General features: G+C 38.9%; 1 protein-coding gene across 7 annotated transcripts in view; it reads right to left on the bottom strand.

The window, feature by feature from the left end:
• Nucleotides 1-20,636, bottom strand: part of LOC101738805 (serine/threonine-protein kinase minibrain) — a 119,986-nt gene that overhangs the window by 5,995 nt on the left and 93,355 nt on the right. For all 7 annotated transcript variants that reach the window (XR_009975512.1, XM_004928140.4, XM_038017298.2 and 4 more), the window contains 8 exons: nucleotides 8,830-9,018; nucleotides 7,791-7,938; nucleotides 7,070-7,243; nucleotides 5,197-5,309; nucleotides 2,867-3,076; nucleotides 1,911-1,999; nucleotides 597-726; nucleotides 96-234 (listed from right to left, as the gene is read on the bottom strand). Coding sequence is in view for 6 of the 7 variants with exons in the window: in XM_004928140.4 (XP_004928197.1) it covers nucleotides 96-234; nucleotides 597-726; nucleotides 1,911-1,999; nucleotides 2,867-3,076; nucleotides 5,197-5,309; nucleotides 7,070-7,243; nucleotides 7,791-7,938; nucleotides 8,830-9,018 (1,192 nt within the window). In the remaining variant the exon portion in view is untranslated. The remainder of the gene's footprint in view (nucleotides 1-95; nucleotides 235-596; nucleotides 727-1,910; nucleotides 2,000-2,866; nucleotides 3,077-5,196; nucleotides 5,310-7,069; nucleotides 7,244-7,790; nucleotides 7,939-8,829; nucleotides 9,019-20,636) is intronic.

Consider the following 20,636-nt stretch of genomic DNA (forward strand, 5'->3'; position numbering starts at 1 on the left):
GAGAGAGAGAGGGTGTGAGTGTGTGTGCGTATGTGAACGTGTGTGCGCGTGCGTGTGTGAATGGATCGTTCTAGAGGCGTGCAGGCGCAACTAACCGTGCTGGTGGTGCGAGGTGGCCTGCTGCTGCGTGTTGGTGGACTCGTCCGCGGTCCGCTTGAAGAAGTTGTGCTGTAACGCGTAGTAGGGGGTCACGCGCTGTTTCGGGTCGTACTCCAGCATGCGGAGTATAAGGTCCTGGAAATAGAGAGAAATATATTAGATCACAATATGTACGCAGCAACTTTTTCGGCATTTTCCGAACATTTCAGCGGTCATATGTGTCTATTTGTATAATTAACGAAATCTCACTAAGTAACTTTGGATTAGTCCCATTGAAAAAAAAATTCCGCTGTCATTATGGTACGCAATGGAGAAAAACAAGAACATAAAGATGTGTATATTTACTTTATCTACTTGTTTCGGAAACCAACAGTACAAAACATAAAATATACACATATAATACATTAAAAAATTAGCTAAAACAAAAACCAAACAAGTTTTCATCATCAAAATCACATATAAGTACAAAGTGAACAAAGAAAAACAGAATTTAATACCTTAAACTTAAGGTAGTCGGAGACGGAGTGCCCGGGCTCGCCGCGTCGTCGGGCCGCCGGACCTCCTCCCTCCACGCCGAGGATGTCGTGGAGCCGCCTCGTGCCGGGCGCTCGATACTTTCTGTACCCGCTGTTGAAACAAACAACAATATTTTAACTCAAATTTTTGACCGTGTGACCTAATTAAGGCTTGTGTACTAACACTTCCGACCTAAGTTTAGGAACAAACCACGGAATATCACTCTGACGTCTCTCTGACTACCACCCTGCCGTAAAACAGTAATACGTTTTGGTTTGAAGGGTGGGGCAGCCGTTGTAACTACACTGAGACCTTAGGACTCATATCCCAAGGTAGGTGGCGGCATTATCGTTGTAGATGTCTATGGGCTCCGGTAACCACTTAACATCAGGGGCGTCGTGAATTCGTCCACCCATCTATGCAATAAAGAAAAATAAAAAAAATGAATAGACTTTTTCCAGTATGGACTCTTTTGTCGGCTGGTAACACTATCTTACATATAACCTCCAACGAATCGTGCAATGTACGCTTAGTTAGATGAATATCGACTCGCGAAATACAATTTTGTTTAGTTTGTTTCGTTTCCCATGTTGAGCCACATAAACGAATGTAATCACGTCTGCATATCACGACTATCTCAAACAAAACTGAGCTGTAGAAATAATAGCTATTGATGTTATATTTAAACAAATGGAGGGTAGCGCCATAATTACAAAAGTAGATGTTATATTGTCTAATTTCGGTGACGGATGTGATTTTAGGACATTTTACCACCGCCCCTTAAAAATAAACGTCACTGATTTCATTCAAGTTACAATACCTCAGTCGCCGAAAAACAAATAATAACGCTTTCTTAATTTTACAAATTTGATTTATCCCATAATATTTTTCATTCATCATTCTACTTCCAGACGTTTCACCTATTAGGCCATTGACGTTATAGCGGTCAACTTTGGATCTTTCAGCAATATATTTTAATATACTAAGCAAACTAGAAGCCGCTGTGCACAGAGCACATCTGTTTTTTAAGTTTTTGACAACTACCCTCGCGGTCGCATTTTCGTGTTTTAACGAAAAGGTTATTTATTAAATTAAAATGAAAATTAAATCAAAACTTAAACAAATTTTGTGAAGGGAATAATATTTACATATGCATCTTCATTAATCAGTGGAAAGTATTATGTAACATTTTCGAAATTTACAATAATACAGTAAAAAATATATTAAGTATATTTAAAATTAACTAAAACTTGATCTTGAACTTAACCTATACTAGATATGTTAACTAGTTTTACCTTCCATCTTTTCCATTGACTTTCTTCAAAACGTAACCACCGCCGTCAGACGCCGGCAGTTTTTCGAAGAACTTTCTCGTTTTGTGTGCCTAAGAACGTTAATAATTAATTATTATTGATATTGTACTTAGTGCTACTGTAATGCAGCCTAGTAGTCATTTAATGGAGAATAAGTAAATCGTTCACAGAAGTAATACCAAGTCACGTACATCGCTTCCTCAACATTTTACGAAATCAGCTTTGTCATCAACTGTACGTGTACACTCGTGAACTTCACGGTTTTGTTTATTCTGACGTAAAATTCGAACCATGTACCGTGACACAAGTTTATAAATTTTAGGAAGCAATCAGGAAAATCTTTAATCTCTGCCATAAGCTGATGTTTTACAAAATTGAAACTAAAAGTCTGTCTCCGTTTTTCTTTACTTCGTAATTATATAATCTATTCTGTATCAAACATATCAAAATCTACGGGACTTTTTTGCGGGAACGCGAGGAGTGAAGTTGTGTGATTTGTTTTATTTTGTCTATTTAGTATTTCTTCAGGTTTAAATGTGTAATAATTATTAACTGTTTAATATCCGTGAAAATGCACAAATATGGGAAAATGAAACAAAGCCGCTGGACGTAACTTCTCGGGATCCTCCAAAAAGTCCACTGAAAAAATCTTAGTAAATGACCACAATTTTACGGAGATTATATTTCATCCCATATCATTTCATTTAATATTATCCCAGTTTATTAATATCTCAAATTAATCATCATCATTTCATTTCATTTCAGTCAATTTCACTCCTTAAAAGGTCTTAGTTACCAGGTCATAAAATCCCTTAAAAATATATCAAAATCTACCGTCATATCGGCTGATTTCGCATTTTCTTTTACACTCGAATATGACAGATATATCATAATCACCCCCCTCCCTCATCATCTCGTACAATAAAATCGCAACAAACCTGATCTAGTAAATGATCCGGTGGCATTCCGAGAACCTCGACGATCTTGTTCATCTGATCGACTTCGTTGGCCCCGCTGAAGAGTGGCTCGCCCGTGTGCATCTCGACCAATATACAGCCGAGCGACCACATGTCTATCGCGAGATCGTACGGGATCCCTAATAATACTTCCGGCGACCTGTAGAACCTCGACTGGATGTACTGGTATATCTAAAATGTGAAAAATACAATAATTAAAACGGTACAATAAAAGTATTTTAAAATATTTTTTTGCATTAGGTATTTTCTAAAAATTTTTGTAATTCGAAAACTGAATATTCTTTATCTTCATTCTCAGTTTTTTTAAAACAAAAACTTCATTAATTTTATTATATTCCACACACTAATTATCGCGAGAATAATCGTGCGTAACAAAACAAAAATACGCCTTGAACTGATAACCGTTCATATTTTATTTATTTCAAGTCCATTAAAACTCATGAATGAAGTGCCATTATCGAAACAAGGCAATCGTTTAATTAGGATGTTAGATAATAATGAACGTACGAGACGCGATTTGCGATGACCCTAGGAAACATCGGACCCTAAATCACAAGGCACCGACTGATGTGATTTATTACAACAATTAGCGTATACAAGAACGGCAAATATGAATTGTTAAAAATAATTTGGTTAAGTTCATTAGAACATTTTTGATTTCTGATTTAGATGTCTAATGTAATCATGTAAGAATTATAGAAATTCAGATTGATATGATTTGGACATTTGGTAGTTACATATATGGTTTTTATATTGGATGATTGGGGATATAAGCTCAGTGCCCACCCGGAACCGAACTTACATAATTAGAGTATCCCATTAAGGGGTTGCAGACCAAGAGCTTAACTAAGTTAGTTTAATTAACCTAACACAGCTATGGCAATTTTTCATACTACGTAAGCTAAGCTATGTGAAGCTAAATAAGTTGCGTATGCCGATCCGTTATTGCTACGTGAGTCAAGCTAATCTTCTCTAGCCTCACGTGGCGCAGACCTTTGTGACCATTTAGTTTTCAAACTGAACTAGTTGTACAATAATGACTTGGCATTTGCTTAGTTGTTGATGTGCACGCAACAAATTTCTAGATTAGCTGCCTTAGCTTAGGCGTCTTATCTTTGTTTCGCTGTAGGTTATCATTTAGTTTGTACCGGCAAGAAACATCGGTCCAAGTTTCAGATGGATGACGAAAAAACAATAAGCAGTTTTATATATTTTTATCATATAAGATCTGGTCTGTTCTATCAAAGCTCCGATACGACCTAGGACTTTACCAAATAGGATAGATCTCAATTCCACATCTTTTTTTAATTGCTGTGATGGATGGACGAGCTCACAGCCCACCTGGTGTTAAGTAGTTAGTGGAGCCCATAGACATCTACAACGTAAAAGCGCCACCCACCTTGAGATATAAGTTCTAAGATCTCAAGTATAGTCACAACGGCTGCCCCATCCTTCAAACCGAAACGCATTACTGCTTCACGGCAGAAATAGGTAGGGTGGTGGTACCTACCCGTGCGGACTCACAAGAGGTCCTACCACCAGTAACATCTAATAAAGTAGGTTCCTAGGTTCTTCTCAAAACGAATTCCATTATTTCAGATATTGTTGTCGAACAATATCATGACTTCATACCCGATCCTGTAGACCGAATGGTAAACAGTCGACGTCGCCCAAAACACGTCATTACGGATCCTCCCGATCCATTAACGGTGCTTTTAGGTAACACAAGCACCGGTCACCGTCCTCGTCGAACCCATCGCTTGCGACGAAGGGCTCGACGAGCGAATTAACCCATAGACACAGTGCACATACTTAGCAGATTTTAGTTTGACAACGACGATATTCCAATATAACACGACTGAATTATAAAGTTCTCGAGTTGAGACCGCGCAGCAGATGAGGAGAGCCGAAGATCGGGCTCAGTGGTGTGAATTGGGAGAGGCCCATGTCCAACAGTGGACGACTGTGGGCTGATGATGATGATGATGATGAATTATAAATGCATTATAAACTTTTCATTAAAATGGTTAAAAAAAGTTTATGCCGATTCGAACTTTTATTTGCCGATTAAAAAAGATATTTTCGTAGCTTTGAGAGGCTATTTCAGCTTCACCCTAACGTGTAGGTGATCTCACGGGGCTCAAACCGGAAGTGTAGCTAACACTGGCTCTAGTAAGAGCAGCGCTTCGCAGAATCTACTGCCGGATCGGAAACGGGACGTACTAAGAAGTGCGGTATTTTAATAATGTACACATTAAAAAAATTGTTGAAACATTGTAACAAGTACTCACCCTTTGTCCTAGTTGACAGGAACTGCCGAAGTCCACGATTTTTATCGCTGACCGTTTTGGATTACATAGTAATATATTTTCTGGTTTAAGATCACAGTGAATTATATTTAACTCTGAAATTTAAAAAAATACAATTTAAATAATCATTAGACTTAATAATATCATACAGACCTCCTATACGCAAGAAGTGTTACAGTGAGATCAGTCTAAATAATTATAAGTCTATCATTAAAATATCGCTCTTAGTGAATAATAAAAATTATTTATTTATCTCATTACAATAACATGTGAATCTTACTTTACTAATTCAATCATTCGGTTCATAACTTAACCAACGAATGTATTGTTTAAGCAATCAACAATTTTTATTTTAACCCACTAGAGGAATATGTGATGATGGGGATATAGAATGAGTACTAAGCGGTAGGCAGCGGCTTGGCTCTGCCCCTAGCATTGCTGAAGTCCATGGGCGACAGTAACCACTCACCATCAGGTGGGCCGTATGCTCGTCTGCCCACAATAGCAATAAAAAAAATTAAAAAAACCATTAGGTGTTACGTGGCTACCGATGCTTAAGGACGTGAGGCCGAAATTTCAATTATATTATATACTAGCGACCCGCCCTCGCTTCGCTTCGGAAACATTAAAACACACATGAAACCAAAAAAAATAAATAAAAATAAAATAAAAAAGTAGCCTATGTTCATCAGGGACAATGTCGGCTTCTAATGGAAAAAAAAATTTTCAAATCGGTCCAGTAGTTTCGGAGCCTATTCGAAACAAACAAACAAACAAATCTTTCCTCTTTATAATATTAGTATAGACAAATATAATGTAACCGTAATTATAATACAATCTTAAGAGATTTAATTATTGTATAACGTAAAATAACGATTCAAAGTTCAACATTGACATTCATGCGATCTTTCGTGACATTGCCAGATAACAACTAAAACATACGTGAAGGTGTAATAAGGGCACAGTTTCGACGATATACTTAATGTAGTAGTACTGTTGGTGATTGTTCAATTTGGACTTCAAACGGAGCCTAAAAACGTATTTTTTTTCTGGTCAGATGAGTGAACGAGCTTTCGGCCCATTGAACCTATATATGACGCCGTCAGCGCAAAAGTGACCTAAGCTTACCATAGTTAGTATGGAGGCAATTAGGTTTGAATTTTGAATGAATTTGAATTTGAGTAGGCAAAAAAAAAACAATACACGCAAAAATAATGTTTACAATGCTGTGTTATCTATGGGTGAAACTATGGATAGGCCGGTTTTGCATCAAAATTTATTATATTTTAAATAAATTCCATTATACTTCATATAAGCTTGAATATAAAAAATTGTGGGTTAGGCCACTTTTGCGCTGATGGCCTCATATATAGTCACCCGACTTAAGACATGAGTTTTAAATCTCGTTTTTATAGCACAACGGCTGCTTCAAGCTGAAATGTATTACTGGTTCACTGCAGAAATAGGCTAGGCTGTATCTGCCTACCCATTCGGGCTCACTAGACGCCCTACCGCCAGTAAAAAAACGTAGAGTCAAAACTTATATTTGAGTCGACTATTATCAAAGCCGGCAATCTGACTTTTGGACAATGATTGGTAAATCAGAAAAACGAATTATTGACTTTGTATTCCATTGGCAGTCACAAAACTCTTCGGAACGACATCTTAGATAAATAACAGGTTAACTATTAACCTTTATTTAATGCAAGTTTTGAACCGTATTCTTTGAAGGAGACGATTATATTCAAATTAATCTGTATTGACATATCAATAAAAATTTTTTGTCCAAATGCACAGATTGCCACCTTTGATAATAGACGACTCATTTATAGAATAACACAAAATAGGCACTAACCTGGTTGACTAAGGAACAGAAGCGCGGTGCATAGTTGCTGCGCAAACTTCCGCGTTAGGTTCAGTGAAACACCTCGGAAGTTTGTGTTTCGGAGCAAGTCGTAAAGGTTGTACGATAATAACTCGAACACTAGGCACAGGTGGTTCCGCCACATAAAGTGACGTTTCAGTTTTACTGGAAAATGAAAATGCATATCGTGACAGCAACGTGGAAACAGGAAAATCATTAAAAAACACTAACACACGACCGGCGACGTCGCCGTTAGTTTAATTACAAAACAAATGTACGGTAATTCCCCCAAAACACGGTAGATTGGTTTCGCGTAATAGCAGTATTCACGCGTAACGCTCTTGTATGACCCCATATAACGCGTTATGTACAAATATAATACAATATAACCAATGTTTTTACAATTCAAAAACTAGGAACACAAATTTATTAAATTAATTTATTTTTATAGCATCACAATTAACACAACGCGCAAAGGTACGCGAAATTAATTATGCACTGTACAAATCATTATAAATTACACAATACAGAAATACAAATAACGTGTAAAATCCCCGCGTTATAAGGGGGAATGCCCGTGTTATACGAGGAATTGAAACCGCGTATTATGAACATGCGTTATAAGAGTACCGTGTTATAAGGGGGATTACTGTACTCTATTCAATTTTGATAAGTTGACAAGGTAAGTTAAATACAAGCACACGATTCTTACCTATATAATACTTATTCTCAGCATCCGCTCTGTTCATCATTTCTAGTAACTTGACTTCTATTTGTGCCTGATTTAGGAAAGGCTTCTTATTCTTAATAATTTTTATCGCTACTTGACACTGTTCCTCGTGGTCATACGCTTTCACAACCTGGAATAGAAAAGTAGTTTACCTGTATTAAAACTGCGCAGTTACATCTTGGTAATCGTTTTTGTAATGTTTTATATTTTGAAAAGAACCAGACACTCGTCGCTACGTGGAAACATTAACAGTTTAAAATTCCTTGAATTGACGACTATGTCAACAATGCAATCTAAGAAATTCTTGTGAGAAAATATGGGTTGCTTCATTCCCATCACAAAAATAGGATGGAACTACTACGTAAGCATCAAAGTAACTGAGATTTGCGGCCAACGAAAGGCGGGAGGGCTGTCCCAAATGAAAATATGAAAAATTGTAGACTAAAATTGGCTAGACTAGATTTCAAAAGTTATAAGGATAGTTACTATATTACCGACACAAAATAGCAGCAGGCTATACGCTCTTCGGATGTTAATAAGCAACCGAAACTCTTGTACACACCCCAATGAAATTACTGACATTAGGTTGAAATCTGCATGGTATAATATACTAATGAGTATCCTATTATTCAAAGCGAAAACTACGATTATTCACGGTCGAAATAATAAGGAGGGTGCACCAGGCAAGGGAATGAACTAATTATGCTTTACTTAGCAAAGCATAATTAGTTCAGAAAACTAATATTACGGACCGATAGTGGCATAGTCCACTACGATTGCGAGACTAAGCTGTCATTAATTTTGACTTTGGTAAAACACAATTCTTTTTCTTTTCTATCAGGTCACAGACATCCACTGTTGGACAAAGGCCTCTCCCAAGCCTCGCCTCAAAGATCGGTCCTGCGCTGCCTACATCCAGCGGATACCCCGAACCTCAATAAGTCGTCGCCATCTTGTGGGAGGTCTACCCACGCTACGTCTTAATAATCTTAATAACGCAATAATTATGTTTTATAATTACCTGTCCAAATGATCCCTTTCCGATCGGTGAGGAGATCTCGTACCGGTCGAGGAACTTCTCTCCCTGCTTAATAATATAATCGTGATTATCGTCATCGTAACCGTCATTGTATAACTTCTTCTCCTTCTTGTGCGAGCCATCCTCGCCCAGGTACTGCTGCGCTCTCCGTTTTTTCTTCGCGTAATATACCTGTTAAAAAAATAATTTAAACATTATTTATAAAATGTTTTAGAATAATTCAACACATAGTTGTAAACTAAATGAAAGTTAGTAAGTGAGTGACTGCAATAATAATAGTAATAATAATTATTATTATAACCGTATTATATTTATATTTATAATTTTTGATTTCGTATTTCCCAGTTCTCAGCAATAAATCATGGGTAAAAAAAATCATTAAAAATATTTTTGAACAACCATATAAATATGAGATGTTAGGATAACCTGTCGAGTGTCAACCCTACAGATACCGGGGCAATAACCAACACAAATCCTAGGTAATACAGGTCGTATGCGTTATAGGAAATGAATAGTTGAGGGAGCGCGGGAATTCGGGTGACGGACGTTGACCCAGATATGAGGCTGACATTGATCGACGATGGGTCACGATGTGCCAGTATAAAATATTTGTACAGAACCTGACTACCGAATTTGGAAATAGGAAGTTCATTGCTACATTTTTTTACGAAGCTGATTCATATTGTGAGTCATTGTTTTTGCGAACTCCATACCTGGCTTAAAGCTCGGGTGAACGGCCTGAATCGTCGGCGGTGGTTTTAATATTGGTGTAATTTCGCGAAATAGTTTCGTGCCGCCAACGACGTGCACTAATCGTTATGTGACCTCGATATGTCATTCGGATGCCGTTACATAACTTCGGTTTGACTTAGCAGTAATAATGTCGACTGCACGACATTCGCATCGTGCCGGTGCGGAAGTGTCGCATATCGACTCGGCCGAACGATAACCCAAATATCCGACAGCGACCTACATATTACGCCGTATATTTTACAGACGACCGAGCGCGGCCCGACAGCCGGCAACCGGCGTCACTTCATGGGGTCGTCCGACCTATCTACCGTTTCTCTTGTCTGGAATAACATTAAAACAAGAAAGACGATTCTTTTAATGAATTTTATTCTAGGAATTAAGACCGTTATGTTATGGTAAAGTGGTGATGCCGGATGAGGATGATGTGTTAGGCCAGTGACCGCGGCACGTGGTCGCGAGATGAGCGCGTCGGGCCGGGGAGAGACGGCGCGCGGCGGCTGTCATTGATTTTCCCCGTTTCCCCCTCCGCCCCTCGCCGGCTCTACCTCCCCCCTCCGCGTCTCACCCACTTCCAGCGCCCGATAACGAGGTTAACGGGCGACGTGAGCGTCTCCTAAACTTTAATTATACCCGTACACCCGTCGTACATGTTTAACCCGGCCTCTATTCAACGTTTTGTTTGCAGCACACCTGATAGCGAGATGTGATCCACTGTACGGTTCGAGGTTAACTATCTAATGGACGTCGCGCCGGAGATGGAAATGCGAAGAGCGAAACTAACACCGTGTCGGTCGGAAGTTACCGTTAGATTCAAATCTGTAAACGACATCTAGACTCGTGAGCTGCCGACAACTTCCTTGAATTATTGTATGTAAACAATATGATGGTTAAGCTCATCACGCTTTACGAAATTTTATATAGAGAAAAAGAATAATTAAATTATACAACACATAGACCAAAAGAGTTCTCGTTTATTAAAAATAATAATTAGCTGTTGTAAATTAGTATCCCCTTCTGTATGGATGTCATAAGAGTTTACAAAGCACAAATTCAGGCCACCTGTACACATCAGACTTTCGTATCATTCCATGTACGGACACCAAAATGAAGAAATTTCATCTTAAATGATTTAAAAGGAAAACTTGAATTGCAAATCGCAATCCGGAACTCTTGATACGGAAAACTAATAAGGTGGCAGGTTTGGACAAGTACTATAATTTAATAATATTATTATAGTAGTTGAGAGGAAAAATGAAATAGACTGACGACCTAATGTTGCATCACCGACTAAGAAGATCGCGACCTTACCAGAGCTTAAATTGCGACGCAAAATAATAATAAACAATACCTAAGTGGCAAATCAATTGTTGTTGTTTTTTTTTTGTGTATTTCGATTATAAATAGGCAATATTGGTAATTTCAATGTGTAAACATAAAAGTTTCAGTAAAATTTCTCAAGGGAATGTATTTATTGAAAACTATATGAGTTGTAATTTTTATTTTGAAGTTTATGTTTCGTGTAATATTTACCATCAAAGAAATAGGTATTTACGTTAACATAAAAATAAACAGCGCGTAATAGTTTTTATTTTGGGCTTGGTTTTTTATTCTTCATTTTATTATCTTCGCCCTTTTGATACTTCAAATATTACAAAATTAAAATAATTTCGTTTCTAGTCACTGTTATCCAAGCATCGCCGTGTCCCGTTATTCAATTATGTGGTCCCGGCAATGCGAAGCCGGTCTCTTCCCAATAATATATCTTGTCCATTACTTTTTCGGAACGTAACATTTTCGCAAGATTCACGGTCAGAGGTTTTTTTTGCAGAAAAATTTCGTCTATAGCAAAACTGAGTCCCAAAAATTTATTTTATCACATGCCATGATTAAAATTTTATATCCTATTGGCTTTAATTTAGTTGAGCAATAGCTGTTTTTCCGTACCCACTCTTTCCCTACAAGGAATCAATTTTATCACAAGAGTATTTAATAATTATTAATTGATAATACATATATTTAATAATTATTAATAATTAAATCGAAAAGATAAATAGTTTGCCATTACGTAAAAATTCTTAATTAACATCATATCCATAAAATAAGACAAGTGTCCCATAAGGCATATAAATTTCGATTATTTTCATTATTAAATATTAATGATAAAAAAAATGGAGAGTATAACATTGCGATTAACTAAACCATTGCTCATATTTTATCTTTTTAAAATATGTAACAAATATGTTATAATAATACTAAAATGTTTCTTTAAATAAAAACAGCAAAATTCTTGAGCAACTCGGCGTTATCAAATGGAAACGCTATAATGAACTGCTGTATCAAAAATAATAGGCAGGCGACTTAAGTGCATTGTGATTTATTTGACTTCCTAGCACAATAAGGAACAATAAACAAGCGACGAACGCAGAAAATGAAGTAGTAATCGTGCCAAAAACGAGCCCAAAGTTGTGATGATTTAGCAATTCTATGAGATTTTTATTGCATGCATAATAAAGATATTATGCTAGCTGCATTGCGTTGCATTCGATTAACAAATATGGAAAAATATAGAATGAGTCTGAATCTACGGTCAGATTTTATGTTCAGATAACATAAGAATCTATAGATAGCGTTTCCATACTTTTAAAAATGTTAACATAGTTACAAGTAAAATTGTTAAAAAAGCCTCAGTCTTCATACTGTTTCCCCAAGAGCTATTAAACCATCCTCGCCGAAACCGTCGCTTGCGACGAAGGGCTCGACGAGTAAATTAACCAATAGACATAGCCCACTGAATTTCTCGCCGGATCTTCTCAGTGGGTCGCGTTTCCGATCCGGTGGTAGATTCTGCGAAACACTGCCCTTGCTGGGGCCAGTGTTAGCAGCACTCCGGTTTGAGCCCCGTGAGCTCACCTACACGTCAAGAAGCTGAAATAGCCTCTCAAGGCTATCAGCATAGGTAGGAAATAAAAGAAGCTATTAAGTATTTCTTCAGTGGATTGCAAAGAGACTGCTTGGCCCTGACCTTAACATTGTTGATGTTGATTCGTGATGTAAGAAATTACCACCATATACTGTGGAGCTCAGCTTCTGGATTGCGTGAAAGACGATACGTGTAAGAGGGGAGTGATCGCAGAAATTGTATATGATAGAAGAGTATGGAAGGATAAAACAAGTTGCGCCGACCCCAGGTGACTGAGAGAAGGGCAGGAGAATGATGACCGTGGAGCTCAGCTTTTTTTTATTGCTTAGATGGGTGGACGAGCTCACAGTCCACCTGGTGTTAAGTGGTTACTGGAGCCCATAGACATCTACAACGTAAATCCGCCACCCACCTTGGAATAAGGTCTAAGGTCTAAGATCTCAGTATAGTTACAACGGCTGCCCCACCCTACAAACCGGCTGCCGTCGACAGCAATAGCAGAAAGAAAATTCCACACTAACTATCGTTGCCATCAACTACTTTTATACTGATTTTCAAAGAGGCGACACTACTCAGTTTACTGCACAATTCGGGGCATTGTGTGCCCTCGAACAATCCCAGAATGCGCTCCAGTTACAACGAAGTTTATTTATATATACACAAGCTCGTGACGTCATTGTGATATCATCTGAATGCACCCGATGATGTAACGATTGGATCACTCGGGGGCCTGCGTCGAGTAACGTTTTGAAACGTTGGTAGGTGGTAGGTACATTTAACAGCTGTTCATGAAAATATTTCATGTTTTATTTTTTAATACACCTCGTTCTTGACACGAAGAACGATATCTTCTTTCGCGGATTCGCCTATAAATAAACTAGTGTTCGCTCTTTCGTTAGGAATTCGGAAGTTTCGAGACGGTGAATGTTTTTCTTAGATTTAGATTGTTACAACATATTTTCGGTCAGAGTTGAGTATTATTTTTCTTATTAATTTATCTAAATGTATTTCCATATTTTTTTTGGGATAGATAACACAACTTTTTGTGCGTGCTATATTTTTTAATAAAGTTCTATAAAGTAAAGTAACTTTTTACTGGTGGTAGGACCACATGTGAGTCCGCGCGGATAGGTACCACCGCCCTGCCTATTTTCTGCCGTGAAGCAGTAATGCGTTTCGGTTTGAAGGGTGGGGCAGCCGTTGTAACTATACTGAGACCTTAGAACTTGTATCTCAAGGTGGGTGGCGCGTCTACGTTGTAGATGTCTATGGGCTCCAGTAACCACTTAACACCAGGTGGGCTGTGAGCTCGTCCACCCATCTAAGCAAAATAAAAAAGTAACTGAGTATATTGTCGACCATCGCGCATCTAATCTAAGAAGTTAATAGCAAGGTCTTTCCCTGATACTCCTGCAAAGGTTTCTGGCAAAATTATTGGCATTTCGAGCACACATGAATCCAACTCTCCGTTACATCCACAACGTAAAGCGACTAACGAGTTCTAAATTGAAGATATAACATTCCAGTAACAAGGGTCAAATCTGTAAAAAAAAATTTTTTTTTTATGGCTAGTATTAAATAATTGTTGACCCGCAACATCCAGGTTATTTCCGGTTCCAAGGATGCGACAGCTGATATTACAACTGAAACTACGTCCACATATCTCATCATAGGTGGCGGTATTAACCGTGTCATGTTTATGGGCCCTGATAACCTAAGATGACCCGTCATAACAACGAGAACAACTTCGACGCCCGCTTAAATTCACATTCCATTTCAACGTGAAAAGATCGAAGCAGGTTTCTCGCCGAGAAAATTTGAAGAGATTGGTAGTTCATTTTTCATAGACACTCTGACGCCGTGAGTGGTCGTAACGCCGTGATATGCAAACGAGAATACGTCTCCTATCGAATTTAGATTGCGATTTACAGTACAACACGACGACTAGTATATCAATTAAAACGAGGGAACTGTACAACTTTATACCATTAACACCATAAAAAGACAGTTATTGCGAGAAAATTTGTGCAATCAATTAGGAGTTTTAAGAGGGGTTAGGGGTGTGTGCGTGCAGAGTGCAACGACGCCGGGAGAGGGTGGCGTGGGGCGGCGCGCGCATCTGTGTGCATTCGGCATATTTACCCCGATAGTGGGCGGGCGGGTTCACTGACCCGACCCAATGCAAGGCCCGCGTACGTAGGCCGCCGCGACGCACACGTCCGGGCCCCGTTTCATTAGTGGCACCGCATACACCGCACATGCAAAAAGCTAACATCGTACGTCAAGTGGGCACGCATACTTTACAATCATCGAGTTCGGTGCGTGTGTATGTACGAGCTGTTATGAGAAAACTAAAAATTACTAAAGTTTACAAATTTAACAGTCTGTTCACGGATTAATCACTTAATAATTAGTACGTGTCTGGTGTCGTCGCATATCCATAAATAGACCGCCAAAGGGCGAAGATCCAGCTGCCCGAACCGTATCGATCTCCCGTGTTTATTTCCGACGCCAGTCTAGAACAGCTGATTTAAAATTTATAACACACTAAGTTCGTTCGTTTGATCGATTAACAAACCAAAGTACGTAACAATGTATTGTATTCAAACAGATTGATGTGTAAGAATGAAAGTTGCACTCAGATAATTCCGAGCATTCATAAACGCATCGCATTGTTTAGTCATTGAGTACTGTGCAAACATAGAACTGTACTTATAGTGGTATTTACGAAAACCACCCGTGCACTCGTTTCGTTGCACTGCCATAACCTACCCCAGGGGCGCCCCTCGTTGAGGCAGGTCCGGCCAGACGCTTTTGATGGTGCATTCTCATAACCGAGTAATGAATCAACAGATTATCAGTCTACGGTGGTAAACAAATCGAATAAGTGACGTCATTCACGACTTATTAATCGTGTAACGAACATATTAAAGCAAGTAATAGAGCAATAGCAACGTTTAAACTGCCCGAGATTATGTAAATGTAGTCGATACTGTATGTAAATGTCCCGAGACGGTCTCGACGATGACTTTAAATGCATTTACGCGTATAGTATCACATACCTCTTTCTTGCCAGTGACAAAAGTTATTCATTTGGAAATTGTTTTCGTATGGCGCCGTTCCTTCGTTCTTTATTCATGGAGATAAATTGTTTTCTTTATATTGTTATAAATTCATTATAAAACGAATTTAAGTCTCATTCAAAGTTACATTATGATTATAAATATATTTGTCGATCGTTTTTATTCTAAACAATAACAATCTACTTTCAGTTAACTTGTAATCTGGACATTACGAATCATACTGTATTTGACAAATTCACTGATAAACAGTGAAGTAGCCAATAAAACGGTCCATTTCGAAAATTGTCTTTTTTTTTAAATCCAATTATATCTAACAGCTATCGGTATATAATAAACAAAATTTCTTAATTAAATCAGTTCTCACCTTCGGCAATAAATCACAAACTTTAATTATGAAACGAGATTAAATTTAGCCGATAACTTCGTATTCAGAAGAGCGATTAGCAATGAAAGCGATGCATAAACCTTGAGCCTACCTCAACTTGAACTGTGTTCATCATTTAGTTTCGGAATTTGTATTTTTTTTTACGTAATGAAACATATTTACGGCCCGTCTGAAATTAAGCTACCGATGTCCACAGTCACTACAACGTGTCACATTCCTAGACTGGTGGTAGAACCTCTTGAGAGTCCGCGCGGGTAGGTACCACCACCCTGCTTATTTCTACCGTGAAGCAGTAATGCGTTTCGGTTTGAAGGGTTGGGCCGCCGTTGTAACTAAACCTGAGACCTTAGAACTTATGTCTCAAGGTGGGTGGCGCATTTACGTTGTAGATGTCTATGGGCTCCAGTAACCACTTAACACTAGGTGGGCTGTGAGCTCGTCCACCCAACTAAGCAATAAAAAAAAAAGAATTACGGTAGACATTTCTATAACACTTATCCTGACTTGGCCCTGGATATCACTAATACATTCGACTTTGATTTTTCCTTGCGCCGACCCTGCATGTGATGGGAACGCGAAGAATTCAATCTCGGCGGCCCGTCGCACCGATCAACCCGATCCTAGCATCATCTCACTACGATACGAACTCGTTCTGAACGAGAATTTCTTAGCTATCTCCAAATTCGGGCCTTATTTTATGCCAGTTTTGGGACCTACGAAGCGGACCTACGGATAATAAATTGCAAGACATTCACGGTGACAGGAAAGTGGCCACTGCAGTGGCGGAGACGAGGACACGGCGGAGCTTTAAAAGAACAGCGCCTGGTCCTCGTCGCGAAGATAGGGTCGGAATCTGTCACTGCCAACCGTCATAACTACGACGCTCAGCAGCGATGAGCTCTGGCAGGCAATACCCGACTTTTGCGAGTCCTCCATCTCGCAGAAAGATGTAAGGGAACGGGAAAGGGTGAGCTCTTTTTATTTCCCGTGCTGCCGCCGCCGAGCGGTGGTCGGTGGAGGGCGTTGGTCCAGCTCTGACACATGTGAGAAGGTCTTCTCCCGGTGAGTGTCAAGGGATGACCTGAAGAGGTTAGGTTACGCACGGTGCCGTCACCTTAACCCGATGCACCAGGATTGGACAACGCAGCGTCTGTTGCGGTCCGCGCTGTCGTCACTGGACGTACTGCGGAAGACTAACCCAGTCGACAGTGTATCGCGTTCTGATTCAACGGGGTATCCCAGAGCACCAGCAGCACCGCTTGGGCGGCCTAACCGACTGGAGAACGACCTCGTTGGCCGTTGATGATCGCCTCGGTGTCCTCGGGGTGACGCTGCGAGTCTGGCTGTAGTGTTAACAGAGGTAACCCCCTAAACTGTCCGGTTTTTGACCCGGAGCCTAGATTGGACGTCGGGTGTAAGAGTGATTGAGTGAGATTTTAAAATTTTCAATGATGCGGAAATGATTTTCGGAACAAATTAGAATTCAATGACAAACAATAAATATGTAATTTGCGCAGAGTTTCGCCGCTATTTACACTTAAATATTTTACCAATGTAACGCCACTTTATTGAACTCACTCTGAAGCATAATATAGTAAACCCGTCCAATATACTAGCGATTATGATATTGAGTTCTGTAGAGTATTTTCTTGACTATAGGTAAATTCCAAAAAAAGCAACCTGTTCGAAACTTCAAAGACGCGTTATGGAATTAAATGTATCGATAATAAAAATCCGAACATCGGTAACGTCTTTTGGATATTGTGATTTGCTTTAGATTTTTTTGCGGACTTAGATTATGTAAATAAAACTTATCTGTTCAGACTTATTAAAAATAAGTCTATTTTATTATTTATTATAATATTATTTTTATAGGCCAAGAGGTAAAGAATCTGTTCAGATATCAAATAGCGGGTTACATTGATGACTTAGGCACACATTTTCTATCTTCAGTCTTTCTGATACCACATAAAGTGGTACACATACACACTTTAAAGAGTAGGATAGACGTATTATAATACTATAAAGAATTTCATCTCATGACTTGCAGAGTGAAAATATTGACTTAGAACGCATGGGGTCCGTAGGCTAGGCTGTCGGGTTAATGTACTAAAAAAATAACTACATCAGTAGACTCCCTGCTATGTGCAAGTCTGTAAAATGTGAGCAGTAATCTTGCATGATAAAGCTGATTCAGCAGTGACGTCACGAATAAACGAGAACTTTAATTTGTTGGTTGACAACATACTTATTAAGCTTTGTATACACATATATACGTATATACACATAGATACGTTTAATCATAAGCGCTCGATGTAGCCTAATTCTCTCTCTCGGTCCGGTATGTCTACCTACGTCTTACTCGTATATTTTGAATCTGAAGTTGTCGTTTGCGTGGGCCGCTTCGTACCGAGCCGGTTTTGTAAATAGAACGGATTTAGAATAGACAGCATTTTTCTGTGCTAATATTAGAAATTAGTTATCAAAGACTACAGAATACCTTAGTCATGTTTTATGTACTTTAGTATCTGCTCCGAATAGTTTAGCCTGCATAGAATTTAATAATATTTCTATTTATTTTAATCTGTTTTGCGATTGATTGTATGGACTGTGTATTGGGCATGCATTGTTTATTTGTATGATTTTCAAGTAGTATGTGATAATATAATTTACATTAAGAGATAAAAAGTTTTTACTAGTCCCTTAAACAGATTAGAAACAGTATTGAAGCATCGATGAAAATCTATATAGTAAAAAAATTCCAGTCCTATTTCGCTAAAAACAAGCGTTAGATTTAACAACTTCAGATATAATTACAATATAATTATTACCTGAAATCTGATCAATTCTAACTATTATGTCGGATCCGACAATCATACCATTGAGTATATCCATCATCCAACCTGCACGATACAGCAAATTTTACCGTCTACATATATGTCGATATACACACAAGGCTTGGGGTAGTAAGTACCCCATTAAAAATAACGCATTTAGTGTGCGCCGTCTCTTCAAAGTTGGACCTCGCAATTACTAAAATTGGTTTGATTTACCATTTTAATTGTAACAAAAAACTTATTTTTTCGCATGGTGTGAACGATACCGGTGTCATTGTAATCTCGACCGAGTGACTTTAGGCCGGAGGGTCCATTAGGGATCGTCAGGAGGTTGTCCAATTCGGCGAGTGGAGCGGCATTTTGAGCTATGCCGCGATATCGTTAAGGCGTACTTTCTGTTGGAGGTGTTCCGTGGGCGCGATAGGAGAGCACTCGAGGTCGGATGCTGAGTGCGGGAATGGAGAGGAGGCGCGCGGGGATGAGTGGGACAAAATCGATATCGTCGGGCGGCGCGCGACGTCTTGCGTCCCAGCCCTGCCTCGCTCCCCTCTAATGAATGAGAGCGAGCATAGTCATCTCTGCGGATGGCGGTTCCTATGATAGGGCACGCCGCGACGCCGGCGCCGCTAACGTCGAGACTAGCTAGCTGCCTTGCCGATCCAATGTATTGCTTGCCGCCGAGATAACGAATCGAACACTCATCAACCCTCGCTTGTACGATTCACATAGCAATGTGCGTGCTACATTACATACCTTAGAGATTACGAATGGTTTACAACAGTATAAAAAACAGTTGCACAATATATTGACAGTGATAGTTGTTTCTTATAACGAAATACTATTATGTTTTTGAAATTGTTTCCCGGCATTTTTTTATTTTACTTATGGTTTAGAGAAACGATATTGAGGGCAATATTCCGCCGAAATTAACGTTGAACGGCTAAAACAAATTTTCAGGCGACATACAAACGAGTTCGAATGACAAGCTAAAGTCCTCCTTATGTCTATTAAGCGACGTTTTGGAATTCCTTGCAGCAATTTTATTGAAGGTAAACTGCCGCGAGGGATGAAATAAAAATATTTGATCACGAGATTTACTTTAACTTGGTTAACATAACGACGGGTTTAACATTTTACGCCCACGGATTGACTACTAGCAGAAATGTGGGTGTTACTTAATTATGGCGAAAGTTTCGAGAGCATTCCAGTTTCAAGAAATTACTAATTACCTAATAGGTACAGTTAGTTCAGTACAATCTGGTCCGCCAGAAAATATTTTTTTTTCAATGTTTCAATATTTGGGCCTTTCTTTTTTACAAAGTCATATTATTAATTAAATTAACCTACTTTAAATGTGATCATTCAGAAAAGACTCCTCTACTGGTGGTTGGACCTCTTATGGGTCCGCACGGGTAGGTACCACCACCCTGCCTATTTCTGTCGTGAAACAGTCATGCGGGGCAGCCATTGTAACTATACTGAGACCTTAAAACTCATATCTCAAGGTGGGTGGCGGCATTTACGTTGTAGATGTCTATGGGCTCCGGTAATCACTTAACACCAGGTGGGCTGTGAGCTCGTCCACCCATCTACGCAATAAAACAAAATTGCATTTTAAGTAAAAGCAAGCCCTAAAAAGATTAAGATGTGTTTATTCCCAAAATAAATAAAACATACTTCAAAACGTTATCTTAGGTTTAGCCTCCAAAAACCCGGGTTCGAAAACTTAATTAATCCGTTTAAAACTTTTAACTTCTGCCCCAGGCTCGAACAGGCTGCGGAGGGCGGCAAAACGAATAATGTGGCAAGAT

The sequence above is a fragment of the Bombyx mori genome, chromosome 18 (assembly GCF_030269925.1).
Source record: "Bombyx mori chromosome 18, ASM3026992v2".
In the NCBI taxonomy this organism is placed as follows: domain Eukaryota; kingdom Metazoa; phylum Arthropoda; class Insecta; order Lepidoptera; family Bombycidae; genus Bombyx; species Bombyx mori.